Below are 24,838 nucleotides of genomic sequence, written 5' to 3'. Positions count from 1 at the left end.
TACCCATGAAATCATCTGCTGAACAGAAAAGTGCAATCCAATTTTAGTACCAATATTAAATGCACTTTGAATGGCATCTGGGTCTGTACATCTTTGAATAACAGTTCTGTTCTCCTTGTTGTGCTTGTGGCAAGCAACGTTTTCCTTAAATTGTTGTCCATCTTTTCCATCTAAAAATGTTTCTACCACACTTTCCATGCACTCTGATAATTTCTCAGTCAGTGAAAGGTTTTGTGTTTTCCTAAAAGCCACTGTACTCCCATTCATATTGTTGGGACCCACAGCCATGGATACAACATGAAAGATGCGGTACAAACGTTTCTGGAACTTTCAAAATAAATTGCAATTAACCTACTTCCGGCACAGCCAGGGGGGGGGGGTAACAGCGAACTTCCCATGATGCCACTGTCCATATAAAACCCCCACTTCTCCCACAAGTCACTCTCTTCTACGCGGGTCACCCAGGGGCCTGGACAGAGATGCACAGCGCGTTGTCTCTGCTGGCAAACAGACACAACTCTTCAACTGGATCCAAGAGTGTCATACGATCGCCGATCATATGCACAAAGTTAAATACGGATGAATTACTGTCTGTGTATCCGGTATTCATTCATGAAAGGGGGTAATAATTAAGGTACAAGCGTGGCTTGACTTTTCTCTCTGAGTTCTACAGAGATTACAGAGAGTTCCCAGCACGACACCAAGTGAAGCAGTTTCCCAAGGAAGGACAACGGAACGTGTCACCATGGTAACCTGCAGTTGGCCGGTGACAGACCGAGACGCCCCCCAACAGCTCCGGAGGTTAGCTGAAGCTAACCCTCGTTCAAAGTGGATGTTTCGTCAAACTTCGTCGTCGCCCGGACAACTCCTCCTCAGCACGGTTCAAATGAGGTTAGGGTTTGGGCAGAGAGATAGAAGTATTTAGAATGAAATAATCTAAACGTTTTTAATTTTATGAAGTTTGGCTTTGTGTTGAACTCAGCTATCTTGGTGCTAGCAGGCTATCTGACAGCACACATGCTCAGTTTCGTGTTCTATGTTTGTGTTTTTTTTTTAAAGTTAAGACAAACTTTATTTAAAGGGTGATTTTAAACAGAAATTTGATCATAATGCGCCTCCGTGCTTATGCATTTTAACCCTTTTATTAACGGTATTTTAAAGGTGTGTGTTTGATTGTGGTGCTAAGCTATAAGCTTCTTTTGTTAGCTTGAACTGCTAACAGCTAAGAACACTTGCTTGCATACAAGCCCATTTCTCCAGAAAGATTTGGCTCTTTTCCAAAATATTTCCTTAAATATTTTACTATTTCCTTAATATTTCTTTAAATATTATTATAATAAATAAAGGCAGCTAATGAGACACCGTTGAGAATTAGTCATCCAGAAGGTTGAATTTATTCAGCAGATCATTATTTAAAACATTATTTTATTAAAATAGTATTTTAGCTGATCTTGCATTGTGAATGGTTGTCTAAACGTTTGCTGATTATTGCCTAAGTTGGTTCCAAGACTAACTTAACTTCACTTCCAGATTCTTCAAGATAATCCTTGGTTCTCAAACATAAACATTGCATGGTAATGTTGCATCACTCTTTTGGTCATAATTTCCAATCATCTTTAATCAACTTGTTTATATTGTACATAGCCTATTTGTCTTCCCTATTCTTTAATTCTGCTTGATAGCTTAGTTGGATTGTTTAACATAGTAAAGAGTTTGTTGATTGAAATATGTTTGACTTTGAGTTGACTTATTTTTGTTAATAAATTCTTGTATTTTAAGAAATTGTGTGAATTCATTCCATGTGTGTGCAGAGTTTATGCTGTTCAGTAATGTCAGAGCTTGGCTCTTCCCTTTCAATTTTGTCCTAATGCAACCGTCTTATTAGGCTGGTATTCACAGGACAACCCTTAACAGACCAAAATATTATTTGATAAAATATTAAGGTATTAATATTAAATTATGTATTCAGATTCATTTTCACAACAATCTTTAAATGTGCGATTTTCATAGATTTGACGTATTTTAGACAAATCCATCTTCTTTTACTCAGTCATCTGTGCACCACCAAGTCAATGTACTGTGAGCAAGCATGAGCTCCCAAGCTAGTTACTTAGCAGCTATTAACAGTAACGCTAAAAGCGCCACAGTGCACTACACTGACGACTAGAGGTGGAGCTTCAGCCGCCATAGCTCCAGCCATCAGTGGGTTAGTTGAAACACAACTGGTACCGTACTGAGTAAAACGAAAGTGAGTGGAGCAGCGCCACCTAAAGAGAGCCAGTGAAAAATGGGCATTAGTAACATACTTTCAAGGACATGGCTTCTTTGTTTTCTGATGGTTGACATACAATGATGTGGTGCATTACCGGCACCAGCTTGCTTAGAGTGTGGACCAGAATGTCGCTTACCCACATAACTGCCTGTCACGCCTGTTTAAAAGTCAGATGCTCAGCTGGCAGGAATAAAATTAGAAAATTCTTTGCGGTCTGGACAAAACGCTTTCTGGGTCCGGAATTGGACTGGAGTTTGGTGTTTGGGGACCCCTGGTCTATGTGATGTTGAAAACATCAGGTAATCTCTCTGCTTCATCTGCATGTTAAACATATTACTGCAAAGTACAAGCCAATCCACCTTTAATCTTCCCTGAACAGATGCAATGACAAAATATTTGCAAAAGCATTGTGAAGATGCAGCAATGAGACCTTCGCTCATATTTTCACCACTTGCTAATACAAAATAAATTCAACCATTTGTTTTTGCTCTCAGATATAACTGCTATGTAGGCAGTCATTGTTGATTTAATTATTGTTATACTGCTATTATTGTGGCATGTAGGTTGTTGCAAATTAAAAAAAATAAAGTTCCTTTACTTTGGGGTGACTGCGGCTCAGGGGGTAGGAGTTTGTCCTGTAACCGGTGGATTGCTGGTTCAAACCCCTGCTCCATATCCCTGGGCAAGACACTTCAGGTGAAATGTCTGCAGACTGCAACAGGGCAGCTACAATGTAGTCTACCACTGTCAGTGTGTGGATGACTGATTGTAGTGTAATGCGTTTTGGGGTCCTCGGACTTGACAAAGTGCTCTACAAGTGCAGGCCATTTACCATTCACACACCACCTATGTTATATGAAGCAGAATGACAACAGAATCATGTTTCTAGGATCAATATAGCCAGATTAAAAACATTTTGGATGTAATTCTGTCAAACATTCAGTAACACTCTATCACAATATTAATTAACATACACAACTCATTCTGGCCTGTTTGTCTATCAACTTCATAGAGGGTATAGAAGGTGTATTTTTACTATGCCAATAAATTGGCCAAAATGTTTGAACATTTACAAAGATGTAAACTGTTTAGTAATTAGTTTCAATGCAATATTGCCTTTCAGTTCATGAAAACGTTTATACTAATTATGAAAATAGGCAAGTGTAAATTCCAAAACACAATCAGCTGATGAACTAAGCTGATTGCTAGAAAAAAATACAAAAACAGCCAACAATGCATACATTTATTTACCTGTTAATATTTACTATAAAAACATTCTAGTTATATTTTTGCTTCCTGCATTATACACTTTAGAAGTTAGCTATAGAACTAAAATAATGAATTCTATAAATGCTCCAACTCGACTTGTGTTGTCCAAGTTTTTTAGATGAGAGAAAATAAGACTTTTACTTTCAGGGAGTTCAAATTGGCAGCAACTTATTTGATATCAACCCATTTACTATCAATGTTCAATAAAGAAGTATGTTAATAATTCATTCCCAGAGCGTGTAACAGGATGCTTTGGAGAACTATGGCATGCACACATTTTCAATCCTCTTTAGTAAATAAAGCCCACTGCAACCAGTTACCTTCAGGAGTCACCTAATAAGTATTAGCCCACCTGTGTAAACTTTAATCTCAGTTTGAATCTAACTGCTCTGTGAAGGTCTCAGAGGTTTGTTAGAGAACAATACTGATCAAACAGCTTTTCTGAGACAAAGGAGCACAGCACATATTAAAATAGTTTGTGAAGAAATTCAAAGCAAGGATAGGTTATAATGCAATATCCAAAGCTTTGAACAAATCATGTAGCCCTGTTCTGTCATCCATCTATTGCCTAAACCCGCGTATCCTTTTTGCGAGGGCCGTGGGAGGACTGGTGTCTATCTCCAGCAGTCAGTGGCTGATAGGCAGGGATTTGACCCCAGGACCACAAGGTCCACTTTTCATTCCATTATCTAAAAATGGAAAAAGTATATCAAAACTACAAAACCTAGCAAGATATAACTGATCCTAATTAACAGACAGACCAAGGAGGGCATTAATTAGTGAATTACCCAAGAAGCATATGGTAACTCTGGAGGTGCAAAAGATTCGAGACTGGGGCAGAGGTTCACCTACCAGCATACAAAGACAATAAACATACTGCCAGAGCTACATTGGAATGGTTTGAATAAAAACTTTTTTACATATGTGTTAGAATTTCCCAGTCAAAGTACCTAAATTCAATCGAAAAACACAAGCATGACTTGAAAATTGTTCACAGATACTCTCCATCCAATTTGACTGTCCCTGAGGTATTTTCCAAAGAACAGTAGAAACTAATTTTATTCTTTACATCTGCAAAGCTGTCAGATATATACCTCAAAAGACTTGCAGCTGTAATTTAAGTAAAATGTTGGTTCTACAAAGCATTTGCTCGATCGCTGAATACATACACATGCCACACTTTTCTGATTATTTTATATAAACCTTTGAAAAGCGTGTTTCCTTCTTCCTCTACACAATAAGGTGCTACTTTGTGTTGGTCAGACACATAAAACCACAAAATAAATTGAAGCCTCCAGTTTAAGTTTGTCACCCCACAGCATGCAAAACGGTGTACTTTTGCAAGGCACTGTAGTCTAGTCACTGTCATACTCACGTCTTCTCATTACCCTTGCCTAGAAAATGAAGCACCACTGCCTTTATCACCATGATGATGATAACTAAGCCAATGACTCCACCCAGAACTGAGACAATCAAGACTGTCAATGTATTGTCGACCTCCTTCACTGTAAAGAGCAAGAGAAAGAATGGCATTATGATTAACTCTATAAGCAGTCTTTGTTTGAACTAGATACAACTTAATTTATGTGTTCCAGGTGTATGCACATCAATACGTGCCACATACTTTGATCGACCACTATAAGGGTGAAGATAGCGCTGTGGTTGCGATTCTTCTCTTTTGGGTTTCTGGCAAAACAGGTGTATTCCCCTTCATCCTCAAAAGTTATGTTCCACAACAAGATGGAGATGTTGTTTGTCTTTGAGGAGCCGACAAACTCTACACGATCATGGAAAACATGGACCTTTGGCTCCACTTTCTCTGTGGGAATCTCTGCTTCACACAACTGTAAACACAAGCATCTACTCAGATACAAAGCAGAGGTTATTGAGTACTCTCAAATCAACAGTGTCTTGGAAAAGAAATTATGTTGCCGTGTCATTGTTTCGCTTCCAATACAACGTAAAAGTTAGAAATTAATTCTGATTTATATATAAAGTAGTGCTTAAAAGTGTAGACGCCCCTTTTAAAATACCAGGTTTTTGTGTGCTATAAAAAACAGCCATGATAAACCGATTTTGAAACATTTGCCATATATAATGTGATATCTATACAGTACAATTTATTGATAAACAAATACATTTATTGGATGACTTGACCCCAATTTTAATTGAAGTTTAATTTAGATGTTTTATCAATACAATGGAACCTTTTTGACACCTATGTACAATAAGATTTTTCTGATACTTTGTAATTTGTCTGCAAAGTATACCTTCAAATAAAAGAAACAAAATGAAAAAAAATGTCAGGAACATCCAAGTAGGACAGCTGAACTTCATTTTTTGGTAATCAGATATCAATTGATGAAAGGTGTAAAAGGACTAAATGCTAAAAATAAATCTGAATGTGCTTCATTGAAGTATTACTTTAAGGGTTTTTGGACTTGAGCAACCAGGTGGCTGCCTTTTTTAGACACCCACAAACAGATTGTTCTTTAGTGCGTACACAATAAATGTTACATTATATGCTAAAGGGTTTGAAATAATTTACCAGGTGCTGCCTGGCATTTTAACAGAGGTGTCTACACTAAAGATGGCCACTGAAGTAAATACAGCCCAACATTTTACTAATTTTGCCTTTAATGAAAAGGCACAAACCTTTTTTCCCTGTGAGCAAATTTTAATTTGACATGTATGGGTTACAGCTTCAGGCTGTGGTAAATTTTGCAGGACTGAAGTTTGAAACATCGGGTTAATATGGAAGGAATTATTGGTGGTAGTAAATATGGCCAAATTATTTAAGAAAACCTTTTAGCAGAGTTGTTCTGTCATAATGAGTGTTGAGGTTTCTGCAGAACCAAAGTGCAGACGAACACTCGGAGCTGCATGATGAGTAGAAGAGCTTATTTTAAAAACAAACATAACTTACAGGAAAAAAATGGACATGGAGCCAAATAGCATACAGGGTGCTTTCCAGGTAGATAGCAAGGTAGTATTCAGGCTAACTAACGAGAGGAACTACTGGCAAACAACGACAACCAGAAAGCTTAAATACTGAGGGAAGTGAAGTATGAACCAATGAACTGATAGAGGAACTAACCAGGAGGGATATGAAACAGCTGGTGAGGGATGCAGGAGAACTGAGGGAGAGTGACTAATTAACACAAATTGGCATGGAGTGAACAGAAACACATCTAAATGAACTGAAGCAAGTAAACTAAACACATCTACCATACAAAGTAACAAAAGGAATCTAATAAACCTGAACTGAACAAAGAACCTGGCTAAGCAAAGCAGGTAAACAAACACAAAAACCAAACACAGACGGATCCTGACATGTTCATGGTGAAAAAAGGAACAAAACCAAGTATGGTGTAAAGGCCTTGTCTAGTCAAAGTCAAGTTCAGTTTTAAATTTAGGTGTAATTCAAAACACAGAGAAGTAGCAAAAGGCAGTGACAACATTTCCAAGGCAATCAACTGTTTGCCAAAAGTTGATCTGTAGTTGCAATTTTGTATCAGTTTAAAGGCTGTTTGTACTTATAGTGGATGTACACACATATAATCTTTATTTATACCTTTAAAAAAGTCCCGTTGTCATTGTATTTCCAGTTGAAGTAGAGGTTTTTGATGCCAATGCAAGACGAGTAAGTACAGGGCAGCAGAACCGTAGAGCCATTCATTGCTTCAATTGAGGAAACTTTACCTGTGGAAACTTCCAATCCACCAACACTCCAAGCACCTGAATGACAAAATAAGGGAAACATTAAGAGAAAAATATGGTTATGGATATGTTTTGATCCATAATAAACCTAACCATAAAAGAAAAAAATCTGAACGAGATTAAACCACATTTTCAATACAAAAACAACACTACACTGGAGATAGTAAATATGGATAATATGATAAGTTTTTCTACACTAGGATATTAACACCTCTTAGATGTCTTGCAAGAGAATAAGTCCAAGCAGTTCAAGTGCACCCTTCAAAGTGTCACCTTTCTGTGCTGAATGTTTTGTTTTAGATGGATTTGAACCTTTTCACTGATTAAATTCCTTTAAGCAAAACTAATATATCAATATATTCATCAGGTCCGGCTTACAGAACAAGATTTACCAAACATATTATAATACTACAGATCTTTTTATTAGACATATCATTAAACATATCATGAACACATGTAACAAGATAATAAATATAAGATTAAATGTTCGTTTTAAATCAAATTTTAAAATCTATAACATTTTATTAATATTTCACACTTTAGGTAAATGTACACCCTAGGATAAAATAAGATAATAAGGACAGGACTGAATATAAAGAAAAAATCAAAATAAACTCTTAGAGGTGAAAACCAAAAAAAGGGTGAGATGTTTTATGCTAACTATAAAGTTGTGGTGTTCTACATGTAACCCAGGCAAATATGTGCTTGATGAGAGTCATACCCTGCAACTCAACACCTTAAGTCAAATGTCCCGATAAAAGTTAATAATATCTCAAAGTCAAGACACGGTAATAAAGATTACCATGCAGACCATTCACTCCAGCAAGTGGACCAAAGATGTTAAGTCCAATTCTGAGATGCAAGCCATGAAAAGAGACATTACGAAGTTAGTCATGAAAGATGGACAACTACACTGTGTGAGTACTAGCCATACAGGAAAATGGACAAACCAGCTAGTACTGCCAACCCAGTTCAGAGCAGTTGTGCTTAAGTCAAGGCATGATGACCTTGGCCATTTAGGGGTGGATAGAACCACTGATATGAGGAGGTCTTTCTGGCCAAGAATGGCCATGCACATGGAGTAGTATACAAAAAACTATGGCGAGTGTGTTTTAAGGAAACCCATGCCGGGGTTAAAATGGACTCTACTGTTAATGCCAGGCATCGGGGAAAATAAATGTCAATGGAGCCAGCATGTTGTCCATCTCGTACATGCTTGCAATAGCACCAGATGTGACTCCACTGGTTACTCCCCAAATTTCCTTATGTTTGGGCGAGAAGCCAGATTCCCTGTTGATCTCTGTTTTGGTACCTGCTCAGATGACAAAGGAGTAATCCAGCATTTAGCTTATATCACAAAGCTGAAGGAAGACTTACAAAAGGCTTACAAATGGCTGCTGATGTTGCAAACAAGATTCCCCTTCGCAACAAAAAGATAAAACAATAGGATTCCAGAACCACCAACCAGGAGATAGGATTTTGGTGAAGAACCTTGGTCTAAAAGAGAAACACAAACTTGATAATCGTTGGAATGATTGTCCCTATGTCATACTTAAACAATTGCCAAATCTACCATTGTACATGTTGAAGCCCCAAAATGGCAATGGAAAAGTGAGAACCCTACACAGAGATAATCTCTTACCATTCTGACATCTTGTGAGGATTCCTATGCAAGATGGAGTGGAAGCAGTGCAACAAAAGCCAGCCACCCGAAGAAGTCTTCACAGTAAGCATTCCCCTGTTCAGCAGAAATTGGGAGTGAGCTATCATCTGAGTCTTCTGAGTTTGAGTATGCAAGACCGCAAAGATCCTATAGAACCTACCCTGAACGGATGCTTAAGGAGAGACATGTAACCAGTAATGACGTACCTAAACAGAGGGAAAGAAGCATGTTCATAAATGATAATATCTCAGAAGAAAATCATCATGTTGGAGAGGACCATGAGAAAGAGAATGCCCCTGAATCAGATTCAGAGCCTGAACCTGCCTCAAGTGAAGACGACACACACCACCAAGTCCTCTTAACATAGTACAGACACAAACAACTTCTAGACCCAGACGTACTGGTAAACCTGTTGGGAAACTCATGATCAACGAGGCATATCCAAAGATCAACCTCTTACTATAGTACATAGAGGTATTACTGTACATATTCGAAGAACTTAATTGCATCCTTTTCATAGTTGTTGTTTTTTGTCCAATGAGGACATTGGACATTTAGAAGGGGGAGTGTGTTATCCAGGCAAATATATTAGTACATTGATAAAGTTCATAAGCTATTTCATAGCTTAAAAAGATTAAAAAGCTCAAATAAGGTAAATATGCTATATAAATACAACTTTCCCATTTTATGTTGTAAAAGGTTTAGGAAACTGCTAAAAGTACCTTGGTGTAAGTTAAAAGCAGGCAAAGTCAAGATGCTTTTTATGTATATATTTCCGTTTTATTGTGAAGGGGAAAAGGAATTGCTAGCATGCTACAAGGGCCAGTCTAGTAGGAGCTTGACAGGAGTGACAGGAGAGACTCACATGAAAGACAATATGTGTGCTGCAGCTTGGAGTAATTAAATAAGTTTCGTGATCGTTAACCCAATGGTCGGTAATGGACACTTGTTTGATGATTTTTTGACTACTTATGGACATTTTAGGTAAACGTTTGTTCTGCAGATACATATTTTGTTGAACCTTGAAGTGGTCCAACACTGAACAGTTAGCATTCGCTAGTTAAGTGAATGTTGCACAGGGAGCCTAGTTTAGCAAACTCAGCTAACTATGGAGACTCTCTCTTCATCTTTCCAGTCTGGACGTGAAGACAAGTCACAAGCGAAGTGTTAATAGACTGCTAAAAGAGTGCCTTTGGATTATGTTTTTTTCTTTTTTTCATTGGAGCTTAAGCCTGAACCAGCAAATGAATGATCAGATCATCAGCTTAGGACACAGTTTAGTTTTCCTCTTCACGAGAGCTGGGACCAAAGTCCGTATGCACTGAGCAACTAAATCAGGTACTGCTTTGTTTGTTTGTTTGTTTGTTTGTTTGCTCATAGAGTGAAACGGCCATTAATTTTTGGGTCTCACCACTCACAAGGCTTGCCCAGGCCTGCAACTATAAAGTTTATAGCTAGATGAGCCTGTTGGTGTGTTTGTGTGATTGGAGAGTGGGCCCCTCACATAGAGTTTATGATTTATAGTAAACAATCTGAGTGCAGATGTGGTTATGTGTATGTTGCCCGTTGCTTAAAGTTACATGTTTAGTAAACTAAGAATTCACATTTAACTTACAGTTTGGTTATTTTGCAAAGTTTTAAAGTGTGTGTGTATGTGATCTGAGCACTGTGTATATTAAGGGGGATTTAGGCACTAATAAAATGTGTTAGAGGGTATATAGGATTTAAGAATCAGTAACTAAAAGAGTGGTTGACATTTATTAATCTTTAATGCTACATTGAGGAATCTAAGAGGACCTTACCTAGTACAGAGAGAAAAGGGGGATACGCTAGATCCACTAGATACACTTTATTGTGAACTTGTTCAACAATGGAAGTTAAACCATGATATCCAAACATCCTCTCCCATTCTACTCTTAATATTGTGGAAACTTCAAAAAGCTTGCATTTTAAGAGTGGATAATGTGGGGTCCACTTAAGCTACTATAGGCTTAGATTGCTGGAGGGACTACTGACCTCCTTTTCTCACTCTGCTACTTTCACCTACTACTCTCTGTTATGCCTTATCTGCAGTTTTTGGCCCTTTAACTTGATGTTATCTCTCTGTTTTTTTCTTTTCATAGAAATTACATCTGGCCTGGCTTCCTGGAAGAAGACATTTGCTGAGCTATTGATGCAAATAACTTCATGTCCTCTTCCTATAAATGATATGCTTGGCCCTGTTTTTCTGTGTTTTCAGAACCTACATGTTTAGCTGTATTTATTTTCTAGATGAACCAACTAAAGCAGCTACTACTGCCACTAACTCTTTACCTTTACTTTAACATAGCAAGTACTCCTGGACCACCATTTCTGTGTTTTTTTTTTTGTGTGTATGCACTGTCTTCTCAAACACCCAGTCAGTCACAGCAGACGGCCACTCAAACCTAGCTATGTTCTGCTGGAGGTTTCTTCCTGGGGAGTCCTACTTTCACTTTGTGCATGCTCAGCAGATGAGGTTGTTCAAAAGTTAATATCACTATGTAGTCGACTATCCATTGCTGCTACGTGCTTGTTCGGGTGGAATGAACAAGCATGTAGAAACAGTGACCCGAGGCAATCGACTGGAGTTCCTTAAATAGATAATATTAAACTGACTTTAACTGCATCATTTAGAAACTATGTATATATATAAATTGTATTTATGTATTTATTTATTTTGTGTGAGGTGCGCTGAGATAACATTTGATGTCTTCAAAGAATGGAAAAGTCTAACCATACATAGCTTTGTTCTTCTGGAAAGGAAATATTTTCATACTAAACAGGTGAAAGAAGGCTGCACTACAACAAACATTTAGGAGGGATTTTTTACGCCTTAAAAGTAGTTGACTTTAGAATTGTCTCAGTTCAGAGACAGAAAAATCTCAGAAAGTTAAAAATCAAATGTAATCAGCTAAGACCATTAAAATACTGTATTATTATACAACTTATCTGTAATCTCCTCCTACAACTTAATTTTTTGTAAGAGAAGATTAAAAAGATAGCTGTAAATCCTGGAGCTTTTTTTTTAAAAGTCTTTGGGTTTCACTACAGGAAATGCTGTGAATAGCTAAATTAAGTAAATGAAATAACCTCTTGTAAGGGCAGCTCTGATCTAAGAAGCAAGCTAAATTTCTACTAAATTTGACAGAATAGCTTCATGCAAAAACTATAACGGGAGGTTTGGGGTTCTTCTCATAGCGGGATTTCCTGAAAGAACAGCACATCCACAGTGTCTGCAGAATAAGCCTTTCTATTATATTTCTGGCATTGGATGGATTCAACAAGATTCCACAATGTAGATTTGCAATTCCAGTGTGACTGGTAAATGCCTAAAAAAATATCTCCATGGGGTAAAGGTGATCTGTGGATAGTGGGACTATAGCAGTTTCCAGTTATGGTTAAGCTCTTAAGTTTTGTCACAATCCACCCAGGATTTATTCAACCAGCAGCAAAGGCAGACCAGAATTATCACTCACATTTCTGAAACACTCATTTAGAATTGGGTTATTGATTGTACCATGTAAAATTGAAAAAATTAAATGATCTGAGAGATTTGAAAATGTACTGTTTATCCTGAAAAAATAATTGATGGTTTTTACACATTTTAGTTTTCAGTTGTGTCCACTCACAATAGTGATATTCATTTCAGTGCCCTAAGTGGAGATATATGTAAAAAAGTAAAAAAGAAATAGCAGATGGCAGTTAAGCATACAGGCAATATTTTACAAAGGGAACCCAAAATTCAGTATCCTATGCTCACCACAAAGGTCACGCTGAAAGAAAGTAGTGATGGCAAGTTCTCAGCCCTAATGAGAGCTCATGGAATGAATAATTAATTGTTGATTTGTCCACTTAGAAGAAGGAAGTCAGGAGAAATACTGTCTTAGACACAGTAGCTTGAAGATCTAAAATACTGAAGAATTTAAAAGGGCTTTTAGGTGTGCCCAGGCTCCTTGGAATCCACCACAGAGGTGATTAGGTGCTTATGATTAAAAGTGTTGATAAAAAAAAACCAAAAACAATTCTGGCAGCATAGAGGTAGATCATGGTTTCTGCTCCGGTTAGGGCCAGCATTGTTACCCTAATGTGCATGTGTGGGTGTTAGCACACCTCTTTTGTCCAAACCTTTTAAAAGGTTCAGAAAAAGGTTGGAATACTTCTTACAGGTAATAGATTAGTGTCTGAAAACAAACAGCTGCAACTGTCCATTTTCTGCACATAATAAGTCTGTGTTTTACTCTCGATGGTTTAACAGTAATGCAGCTGTATGAACCTTTTTTTTTTTTACCCGAGTACACCATTGTGCCTCTCAAACAGATATCTAAATACAGCTTTTTAGTTTTCTCACAAATTGTTTGGACCTAAAAAGTGTTTTATGTTAATGCAACCATACAATAATACCACTTCATCATTCATTTGACCCAGGCACGAAAAATCAAAAAGGGCTATTTGTGGCAAAATATTGTAAGCAAAAGTCTTTTAGGAGGAAAGCAATAGTGGTTATTAAACAGTTTGGCATGTCAATCAACACAGTTACCAAATTAAGTATCAGTCAATAAAAGAGTTCATTTGATTGCTGATTCAGAGCCAGTTGGCAATCGCAAACTGTTCAAATAATTGTTTTCTGAGCCTGGTGGGAGCTAATTTTAGGTTAGTTGGAGGAGCTCCAATACTCATATGCGCATCACAACATGTGCATATTTTGCCATATGAGTGTTGGGATCTAAAATATGAAGCGACTGTGTTGTTGGTCCCACCAACAGCTACAAAGAGAGAAAGACGGAGACCTACCCTTTGTAAGTTGCAGTCTACTCACTGGCAGGGAAGGTAATTTTATGTCCCCTGCTCTCTGCTCTACAATGGGAGGCCGATCCTTTAGTTATCAGGCTCCTCTCCTGTGGAACCAGCTCCCAGTTTTAGTCCATGAGGCAGACAAACTGTCTACTTTTAAGGCTAGGCTTAAAACTTTCCTTTTTGATAAAGCTTATTGTTAGCGTGGCTTAGGTTATCCTGAGTTATCTCTGTAGTTATGCTGCTATAGGCTTAGACTGCTGGAGGACATAATGACCACTTTCACTCTCTTTGCTACATTCTCACACTACTCTCCAATTTTGCATTATTTGCTGTTATTTCAGCTTTTAACTTTATGTTTTCTCTTTTTTTTCTTTCTAGAAGCTACACCAGGCCTGATTCTGTGTCTACCCTGACACCTTTCTGGAGGGGGGCATCTTCCAAGCTTCTGCTGGCAACAACTTAATGCTCACCCTCTACCAATGACCTGCATGGCCCTGTCTTTCAGTGTTTAACCCTTTCTCTCTCCTAGACATAGCTACTGACTGAGCTTCTACTGTGACTAACTCTATGTGCTTTCTTTCAGACTCTAACCTTGAAAACTGGCTCCGAGTTTATCTGTTCTTTCTGTTTAGGTGAAACGACTAAATGAGCTACATCCATTAACATTTACTTTTCCTTCCCATAGAAAGTACTCCTGGATCAGTGCTTCTGTGTTTGTTTTGTGTCTCTGCTCTGTTCTCTCAAACCCCCAGAATTGAACTGAATTGAATTGCTCTTGTAGGGGATTCATTTAATATCTGAAGCCACTTGGGTTTTTTTGTTTGTTTTTAATTTTTTTGGCAGTGCATGCCAGTGGAGCATGGCTCAGCTATTTAAACAAATAAATAAATTACCTTCAGCAAATTTTAGGAGGAGTGTGGTTTTTTTCACCCCTTGCGGTTCACCACGTACAAGCACCACACAAAAACATTGTTTTAAGTCGGACACATGCAGAACAATTATTTACAGAACTAAAGTGTAGATTTCCGCCATGCCAAAACTATGCAGAAACGACTCCCAGCTATTTCTAAGTTTGATGATTAGGAACATTAAGGTTTCTTACTCAGCTCGAGTAACAATGGAGAAAGAAAGGTGGAGGTTTTTGAATAGTAGTGAGATATGTAGCTCTCAGTTACTAAATTACTCACCTGAAACAACGTCAAGCTGAATGTAAACTTTACTGGTATGGAGAAAAATAGGCTAAAGTCCAAATCCAGCTGTCTGTAGCATCACACCAGCCCTAAATACCATGGGAGTCTTTATAGACCTTTGACCACATTGCATTACTGTGATGTATTTGTCTGTATCTGAAAACAATTCTAAAGTGATTAATGTTTTGTTTTTTTTGGTTGTCCACTGTCTGCACAGTTGTATTCAATGATTCCTAAGCAGCCATAATGACAATTGTCAAGTTGTTTTATAGTTGTATAAAGCATCTAGACAACACTTGTTTATTCCAACTTTTTATTTATTAATTGACAATATTGAACCAAACCTTCATTCAGTTCTACACGGCCCACTTTGGTAAGGTTTAGTACCAAAAACATCCAGAACCTTGATTTTAAAACCGGGATACATACAGAACTGTAATTCTTGTGTATGATTAAACACTTAATTTCCTTTTTTACCAGCCTGTTGTAATCCAAACACATACATTGATGATGTGAAGCAGTTAGCTGCCTCAGCACAACCTGTTCAGATAATTCTGTCCAAAGGAAATGAATATTTGTCATTAACTTTTACACTGAAATCCCTGTCATGTTATTCATAAAAGCTGTTGTTTAAAATACAGTTGCAGTAAAAATTCATATTACAACAGAAATAAAGATAACTGAGTATAAACATATATATAAACATTAAAATTGTATTCATTTATCCTTTAAATATTTGCTTATTCAAAGTGTGATAATTTATCTTTATGAAATTTTAAGCGATAAATGTGTATTTTATTTAATTTACCTTCTTACTTTTTAGAACAGTTTTCCCCTTGGAAATAATGAAGCATATCAAAATCTGAACACACTCACTGTGCTGTGAGAAAGTAATTGTTTTTGTCACCCTGGACGACTTGCTGTAATTGGTGAAACCATGAATTCCGCTCTCTGGCATATTTTGTCTGATATTAGAATGTGATTGATGATCTGAAACACTGAAATATCTGAAAGGGTCATAATTTTTCACTGAAACATATTTCTAGTTACCTACATAAACAGAGTGAGAGAAAGGCATATAAATAAGAAACAGATACATTTTTGGTTTTTTTGGAACATATGAAAATTTAACCTTCATTCATGTTCATTCATTTGTTTGGATGAAGTGCTGCATGTTTTTTGTTATTTTAAATCAAATTTTGTTACTTGCCTATGTATTACTTGGTTATTTTATGTTAAGTAAAATCTTATTTTATTTCCCTGAATATTAGTTTGCAATTACATACAAATACCAGATCTTATGGTATATAAATTATATTTTGAAAATCTCAGAGGAAAATATTGAGATGTAAAGTAATACTTCTTATACCAATTTGTAAACTATTTATGTCATGGTCTAAGTTTGAATCTCTGAGGGTCTTGTTTTGTGAGGAAAACAGTCTTAATTTCAGTAAATGATAGTGAGAATAACAGAAAAGAGACATAAACCAGAGGTAATATATATTTGTAGAGATATATCTATATTTGTTTTCATTTTATTCTACGCAGCTATCTAAATGCCTTTGTGTGATCGACATACAACATTTTATAACACTTCTAATCTTGTAACAACTAAAAAAAGACGTAGTAATCATGTTATGTTTATTAAGGTTTTCTTTGTGCATCCAAATCTTCTTACTGTGTCAGAAAAGGTTGCTGACTGATATGCTTTGAAAAACAGTCGAAGGTACCAAAACATGATGCATTTTGCCAAATATCACCTGGAAAAAACATTTTCACAAATTTGTGCATAAAAATAGAGCTGGAAAAGGGAATTTGAATTGTAATTTGGCCACATGCAGTACTCCACTCAAACCTTCTGTATCAGAGCAAGTAATAGGAGATCTGGCCGGTTTGAGCGGTTTGTTTCTGAACAACCTAAAACGGTGTAAAAAAGGGCTTTTTTCCTGCCACCACATTGTAAAACTGTTTTGATAAAAGGATTTTCACGTATATTATGAGGTGGAGTATCCATAAATTAGACAGGCTCTTAGACTTCCTACAATAGAGCAATAACATTTATTTTGTGGTCCAAATCTAAAATTTGAGCTATCAGAATCAGGATCCGAATCAGCCTTATAGCCAAGTTCGTACATACAACAAACATGGAATTTGACTCCAGTACACTTTGCTCTCTGGGTTTCTTTTTTGTTTTTTTTTGTGTTACAAGATATATTCTGCATATATCCTTATGTCCATAAATACATACATACAATATACACATATGCAAAGGTGGATTTGCAACTTCAGTATTAGGTTGTTTGGTACTCTATTAAATGTTCATCAGAGAAATAACCTGGGGGAAGAAACTGTTTCTGTGGCGGCTGGTTTTTGTAAACAGTGCTCTGTAACGACGCCTGAGGGTAGTACTCTAAACAGTTTATGTGCAGGGTGTGTGGGGTCTGCAAATATTTTTCCAGCTCTTTTCCTGACCCTTAACCTGTATAAGTCCTGGATGGAGGGAAGGTCAGGCCTGATTATTCTCTCTGCATTCCTGATTATTCGTTGCAGTCTGGACCTGTCCTGTTTTGTGGATGAGCCAAACCACACTGAGATGGATGAAGACAGGACAGACTGAATGATGGCAGTGTAGAAGATGACCAACAGCTCCTGTGGAAGGTTGAACTTCTTGAGTTGCCTCAGGAAGTACAGTCTCTGCAGGGTCTTCTTCCGAACATTGTCTATGTGTGAAGACCATCTCAAGTCCTCAGAGATGGTGGTTCCTAAGAACCTGAAGTGGTCCACAGCTGACAAGGTGTTGTTGAGGATGGTGAGGGGGATGTATGGGGGTGGTGTTCTGTGAAAGTCCACCACCATTTCCACAGTCTTGAGTGGGTTGAGTATTAGTAATGTTTGTTAAATTTTTAATAATCAATCATGTTCAGCATTAGCACTTGCCAGGGTTTTCTGAAATCACAACCCTTTTAAGCCATGACTAAATTTAACTCTTGGTTGAAAATGCCTTCATATATTGGCATCAGTACAGCAAGACTTCTCAACACAAGTGCGATGGTCAAGGTGTCTGTTACACCAACTGGTGAAAGGACTGACATAGAAATGAATCAGTGAAAACAGAAATTCTCCACAAACAAATCAATTTTGTTAAAAATTCTTATTGTGATGTCCTGTGACCCTGTGGTATTTGGCTTTTTTTTTGGTTCCCAAAAATGCCAAGTAATCTCTATTGGCATTTAAGTCTTGCTAGATATGTTATGTTTGTTTTGCAATGACAGATTGTTTCTCTGATGTCTCTCCTACACTCTGGGATCTATTTATAAATGCTGTCCTCGACACTGAACTGCCCAGGATCACATTGCACTTGCACATGGTTGGAGTACATGTTGTGTGTATGTCAAGACACCATGTCCATAAACTTGTATGCTATGTTTTAAATTATTACATTAGCACTAAACTCTGGGCTCCCCCTTATATCTATGAGTGAAATCTATGTAACTAATGAACGTTAGTACTGAATGCTTTTTTGGCACTATACGTTGACTTAACCTTAAAAATGGCATAGGTCGTCTGTAATAATAGATCAATAAGAGTGGTTTCAATGAAACAACAAAGTAGCTGCTGACAATACAGCACACAAAACTAAACAACCTGGCATCAAGCCTAAACAGCAATAAATGCCACTGTCGAAAAATAAGGATTTTAAAATGAACGTTTACGAACCGAAAGATGAGATAATGCTAATAAGGTAAAGGCGGTTCTTTTTCAGATGCTTGAAAGACTTGAGCAGTTACTTCTTAAGTCTATGCCATGCGCAACACTCTGGTTTGAGTATTTATTTTCAGAGCACTTGGGAGCTGAATTGAAGCCAAAATGCTCAATAAAAAATTTTTGTAGAAAAAACTTGTCATAACACAAGAGAAAGTCTAATTTTTAAATGTCTTACATAAGTACCTTCTTATCAAGTGGGAGCATTATCGTTTACTTATAAGATAAGCGTATCACCATGCCCCTCCTGCTTCATAACTCTTGAAACCACTATGATTTATCTTCTTGTTCCCTTGCTCTTTGCTGTACTCTTCCGCTTTAGTCAATTTGTGCTTATAGCACCTTCAGACTAACATTATTAGTCCAGTTTGTCTGATGGTACTGGTATGTGTGGGAGTACAGGAGCATGAACAGGCTGTACATACATTCACACTTGTAAGCTTTTGCACATTAGTAATACACTGGCATGCTTGATATTTTTAGCTCCACTATCAAGTATCTTCTTGTCCCATTTGGGAAACATCAATATATGAATCACTAGTGGTAGAAAATGTAGCTGACTGTGTGTGTGTGTGTGTGTGTGTGTGTGTGTGTGTGCATGTGTCCTTGACTGTATATCAAGGTGAGTTTTTTTTTTCTTCAAGTAGGCCAAAGACTTAAGGGTTAATGTATTTCTGTGTGAACCCATAGAGAACTGACTGAGTACACTATTACCTCTATGAGAGGGAGAGAAAAGAGAGGAGTGAATGCTGGCAAAGGGGAGGAAGGAAAGGAAAAAGAGAGGGGAGCATCAAATAAAATATAATGGAGGTGGTACAGTACAAAGGAGGTCTCTGAAGGGGTCGCAGAGGAAGACGGGAATGGGTATAGATGATGGAAGTTTACCAAGGTGGATGATTGACAGTAGGGCAAGAGCATTAAAGCAGCAGCTAGGTAACTCACTTCACTGGATCTACTGGTATTGGACAAGGTAGGTTCACATTTACTCATATCAGATCTACATGCTAAGAGTGTGTTACATCATAGCCACACAAACAATTACCACCGTGTAGTATATCACATTTACTGCACCTATCCAGCTTCTGGTAACCTCTTCGTTACAACTTTACAACCTGTAGTGCATCACTTTTCCTCCAAAGAAATGTGGAATATCTTAATTATAAATTATTTATGCAAAAAAACTGATGTTTATAGAGATTAATACATGAAATTTATCAAATGAATATATATTTTCTTAAAAGCTTGTGGCAATTTTAAAAAAAATATATAACTAAACACTAACACAGTTTAGTTATTTATTAAGACAATCTTTACAAAATGCACTCAAATTTATTCTCCCATTTCAAAAATTGAGAATTGTTGAGTTAAGTTTAAAAATTAAAACTAGGTTTAGGTCTCAAGATTACTTGGTAATTGCAATAGCTCCTCTGTTTTCTGTGTTACAGGGGTCACAAAAAATCAATATAAGATATAGTACAGATGTGAAAATAACTGAGAAAAGGGATATTTCTCCTCCAGGTCTGCGGATCAGTCTCTGCTTCAAGTAGTTCCAAGTATCCTAGCATGATGTTTACAAGTGATGGTAGGATGGGGTGGGAGATGGGTAGACACCCTTAAAGAAAACTGTCTACGTTCTTTACCTGTGGTCATGACATATGGATCATGACCGAACAAATGACATCCTGGATCTTCCTCTGTGGGGTGGCTTGACATAGAGTTCCTCACCCTATCTCTTATGCTAATTATCTAACGGGAGATCAAAGTAGAGCAACTGCTCTTTCCCATTCAAAATAATCAGTTGAAGTGGTTCAGGCATCTTATCATACCTCCTGGCACATCCTACTGGGAGAAGACATGGGGCTACTCAAAACCAGTTAGAGGAACTAGATATTTCTTCTCACCTGGGAAAGTCTTGGGATACCACAGAATTAGTTGGAGTGTGTCACTAGGGACACATTACCCCTGGTGCCTGGATCTCATATAAGTGGAAAAAAATGAATGGATGGATGGATGGTGAAAGTACCTTTTTACCAAACTATACTTTAATGTATAGAGCTTCCTCCTCACTAATAAAATATTTTCTGAATTTTGCATAAGACAAAACTAGAAATATAGATGATTTCATTTTCTAACATGTAAACGTCTGGACCAAAACAACCTGTCACACTTGGATCGCCTGTCACACTTTGACGCTTTTAGTCATACCTTGTTTTTAGCATCTAATGCAGAACTAAAACCCAAATGTAAAAAAAAAAAAAAAAAGAAACTACAGAAATGCACGGACTAAACAACTAACACAGTATTGTCTTACAAGTCGCTGTGGATCGGTTCACCCCTTCACTATTTCCTACACAGATTTTGTATCTACTTTTTGCCATTTTTTTACCTTCCTAGTTGCACATCATACTCATTAACAAACCAGTTTGTACCCATGTACTTAACTATTTTATATCATCCTATTTTTCTCTGCATTTGAGTATTTCAATTACTTTTAGAATAACTTGAAGTAAAAAGACTTAAATCTCATGTATTGATCGAAATCTTGCACATTATTTTCTGTATTACACTTTTATTTTGATTCTGATCCTTGATTGAGCCTGTTTACTCTAAATGACAGATTATGACCCCTTATCAAACCAAAATAACTTTGAACAACCTCCTGCTGCAGATATTATTTTCTGCAGTCACAAAACTATGTTTCATTAGAATAGACAAATATAGAATGGAAAATAACGTCAATTGGAGGTTGTCAAAGTAGGCACAGAACGTCTTCCTGGTGGGTATGACACAAGGTTCGTACAGAACATCCTGTGGCAGATGGCTCCATTTCATATCCAACTTTTTCAGGTAGGAACAAAACTACATTTTGTACCTTAAATGCCCAATTGGCAAAGTGATAAACACCCCTCACAAGTTACAGTAACAGTTTTCAAGTGAAACTATGAAAAAACAGAAGTACCACAAAAGAAGACTTATTTATCTGCTATGATAAAAAGAAAAGTTGTATGACAGTGCAGTAGAAGGATGTTATGTTACAAAAACTTTAAAAAAATGAAGAAGGCTTAAAGTCAGTATGAAATAAGAAGTATTTTAGGCAGTTATCAAACCCATGAATAGCAAAAATAAGAACACACATAAACAAATGAACAGCTCATTATAAACATCAAAATGGGATAGTTTATCTTTTTATTTTCAAAGCTGTCATTCTAGCTTTAAGAAAGGTCTCTTTTTCCTCATCATCAGATATTTCATAATCCAGAGTTGTAGAGTAAGTCCTGCCTACAGCTTCAGAGCCAAAACATCTGCCACAGAGCTTGTAAAACGTCTATGTCGAAGTTGATGTATTATCTTACTCTTAAGCCTGTGCACTCTATATTCATTACCTTTTGTCTATTTGTGTCACTTTCAAAGACATGCCATACACTTTTTGATGTTTTGGTTTTGTATTTGGTATGTATGTATTTTTGAAATTTAAAAGTATTTCATACAAATTCCCTGAATTTTGTATTTCTGACATAAACTTCAACAGAGCTCAACTTTCACAATAGCTTGGAGTAAGGAGTACATTTTGGGATAAAGGGGCACTAGTGGACATATGAAACAAAAATCAGGGAGGGGATAAACATAAAGTCAGATCTTCACTGCACCACTACGTCACTACCAGTATTATGATTACACTTAGTCATCCACGAGGTGCATACATACGTATTGAAATTGAAAGTTTAATTCCCTTTTTTATGTTTACCAGGTAATATTCCCACAATTAGGACATACACAGGATGTTTTAGCCAATCAGTAAAACAGCTCGGCAATTAATTTCCGGCATATACAAGTTCAGATACAATTCAAAGTTCGTGATCTAGCTGTCCTCATCATCTTTAACATCATAGCACAGAATAATAAAAAAATGAAATATTATAACTGAAGCAAAGGTGAACATCCCCTCCACTTTCACCAGCACCAACACAGTAAAAGCAAACTGGGTAAATGTTGGAGGGGTTAAGGAGAATGCCAAGTTAATTTGATCAGCTAAGGGATTTCGTACTGGTTGAGTAAGTTGATCTGAACCTACCAAACAGATAACGAGAGACATAATGTTCTAGTGTAATTTAAAAATGTGTAAGAAAACAAAAGAACACCATGTCATTTAAACGTATAGAGGGCAGTAGGGTCCAACTCACCGAGCAGCAGCACAACTGCAAGACCAACATGGAGCATATCCCCTGATCTCAGCCGACCAGAGACACTCGAACCGCTGCTGTCCACTGACGCCATGACACTGACAACACCTGTCTGTCCGTCTGTCTGTCTGTGGTCCTGTCTGTTCCTCTGTAAGCCCACAGTGTACGTCCTTGACAAACTGTCTTCCTGTCCACCAGTGACAGGTTGTATGTTTGACTTATGTGCCTCAAGAACAAGGTGGGACACTGAGGTGTGCAGCTAAGAGCAAGAGTTTGAAGTCCTGCTTGCAGTCCCTCCCTCTTTTCTCCTCCCCTACACCCTGTCCCAGGAATGAGCAGAGATGGGAAGCGCTGAAGAGAAGAGCTCTCCTCTGTCCAGTTGTTCTCCAGCAGCCAAGAGAAGAAATAGGAAAAGACAGATAGGACAATGCAGTAGTAGAACAAGGAGAATGTGTCTGTTCCCCTCCCTCCTTTCTGTCCTCTGACGCTGCTCGGGCAGACCGAATATCCAGTAAAGCACACTGTGAGGGAAAAGGAAGAAGAGACGCAAGGCAGAGCGGCAGCAGCAGCGGCTTAACACGCAGTATCAAGTAGCCCCCTCTGCTCCAGCAGCAGCAACAGCTAGAGAAGCAGCTTGGCCAGCAACCCTCACTGGGGGGGACATAGGCTGCAGGAAGGGTGGAGGAGAACACGCATGAGGCACAGATGGATGCTGGAGCACAGCCAGCAGTGAGGGAGGAAAGCACAAAGTGCGCGGAAAGCTGGCACAGTGAAAAATGAGTGAGAGAGAGCTACTGCAGAGGTGGAGGTGAGGAGACAGCAAAAGAGAGAGGAGGGGGACACAGTAATCGGTGAGAGTTAGGGGGTGACGTCTACTGCCACATGGAGGCACACACATGTAGGCATTCTGCAGAGTAAGGCTGAATCTGCTCACTTAGAATGGTCTGAGTGGGATGTGACCTGGGTGCTTTCCCCTACAAAACACCAGTCGTTTTGCTGGACCCTTAACTCATGGCTATACTTTCATGCTTTTTTTTTTCCATTTCACACTTCTACTGTACTCCTATGTTGGCAGGTGATGTATTGGGAAGCTCTGACTTTGTCCCCTGCCATTTTCTCAAACAATAAATCAAGTTTTATCTCCAGTTTCTTTTTTCTCTCTTCAGTTGTATGATATACTTTCAGTATTGTTAGACACCAGCATGACACTGATTCTTTTAATATCATCATGCAGTTTTTTTTTATCTTCATCTAATTTTTTACTTTTATCACAAATTGTCTATGAAGGCCCTGTCAAAGAAGGCACCAGACACAACTCATTAGCAAATAATTACATTTATTTTACAAATACAAATCTACATAATGTTGTAGTCAGTTTATCAAAAGTCTAACTATCGATCTGCAGTCACCGTTAGAACAGAGCAAACATCAGAACTATTTTAAAAAGTTTTAAAAGTTTTCTGAATAAGATGGCAAAGATGAAAAACATAAGCTCTCTAATCACATCTTTATTGAAGGGATAGTTTAGATTTTCATCATCATGAACAATCCATGTGAAACATGTACTGTTAAATAGGGCATCTTAAGAATATCTGTTCAGTCACTGACATTTACACTACCTTACTTTGCCATCAGATTTGAAGCATTGGCTGCAAGAAGGATCTGATTTCATTAATCGTCCAGAATCATATAAGTAGGCCGATAAAGGTAAACTCTTTAATTTACTCTCTGTCCAGAGGACAAGAAGCTCAGAGATTTTAAAGAGAGTTAGAGTAGAAAGGTAAATGTAATTGCAAACTGACATGTGTGTTTAGACAAGAGAAAAAGGAAAACCAGGAGCAAAAACAGTTGAGACCTGGAATGTACATACACTGTCTAAACAGACACAAAACCTTTTTTTCTCTCCGTCTGACATTAATCAAGCTGAACAATTCCTGTTTTAGGTAAGCTAGGATTACTGAATTTA

At 37.5% G+C, this 24,838-nt stretch overlaps 1 protein-coding gene across 2 annotated transcripts in view; it reads right to left on the bottom strand.

The window, feature by feature from the left end:
* Positions 1-24,005, bottom strand: part of scn4ba (sodium channel, voltage-gated, type IV, beta a) — a 33,434-nt gene extending 9,429 nt beyond the window's left edge. The window contains exons 1-5 of one of the 2 annotated variants that reach the window (XM_047392543.1): positions 22,873-24,005; positions 7,116-7,279; positions 5,166-5,385; positions 4,917-5,046; positions 2,895-3,118 (exon numbers count right to left, since the gene is read on the bottom strand). In XM_047392543.1, the coding sequence (XP_047248499.1) occupies positions 2,965-3,118; positions 4,917-5,046; positions 5,166-5,385; positions 7,116-7,279; positions 22,873-22,966 (762 nt within the window). In that variant the 5' untranslated portion in view covers positions 22,967-24,005 and the 3' untranslated portion in view covers positions 2,895-2,964. Of the gene's footprint in view, positions 1-2,894; positions 3,119-4,916; positions 5,047-5,165; positions 5,386-7,115; positions 7,280-22,872 lie in introns of those variants that run through there. The other variant, XM_047392544.1, reaches the window with a different exon arrangement.
* Between the last annotated feature and the right edge of the window lie 833 nt (positions 24,006-24,838).

The sequence above is a fragment of the Girardinichthys multiradiatus genome, chromosome 18 (genome assembly GCF_021462225.1).
Source record: "Girardinichthys multiradiatus isolate DD_20200921_A chromosome 18, DD_fGirMul_XY1, whole genome shotgun sequence".
NCBI classification, from domain to species: Eukaryota; Metazoa; Chordata; class Actinopteri; order Cyprinodontiformes; family Goodeidae; genus Girardinichthys; species Girardinichthys multiradiatus.
Note: the sequence above shows the minus strand (reverse complement) of the source record. Positions and strands in the feature narration are given on the sequence as shown.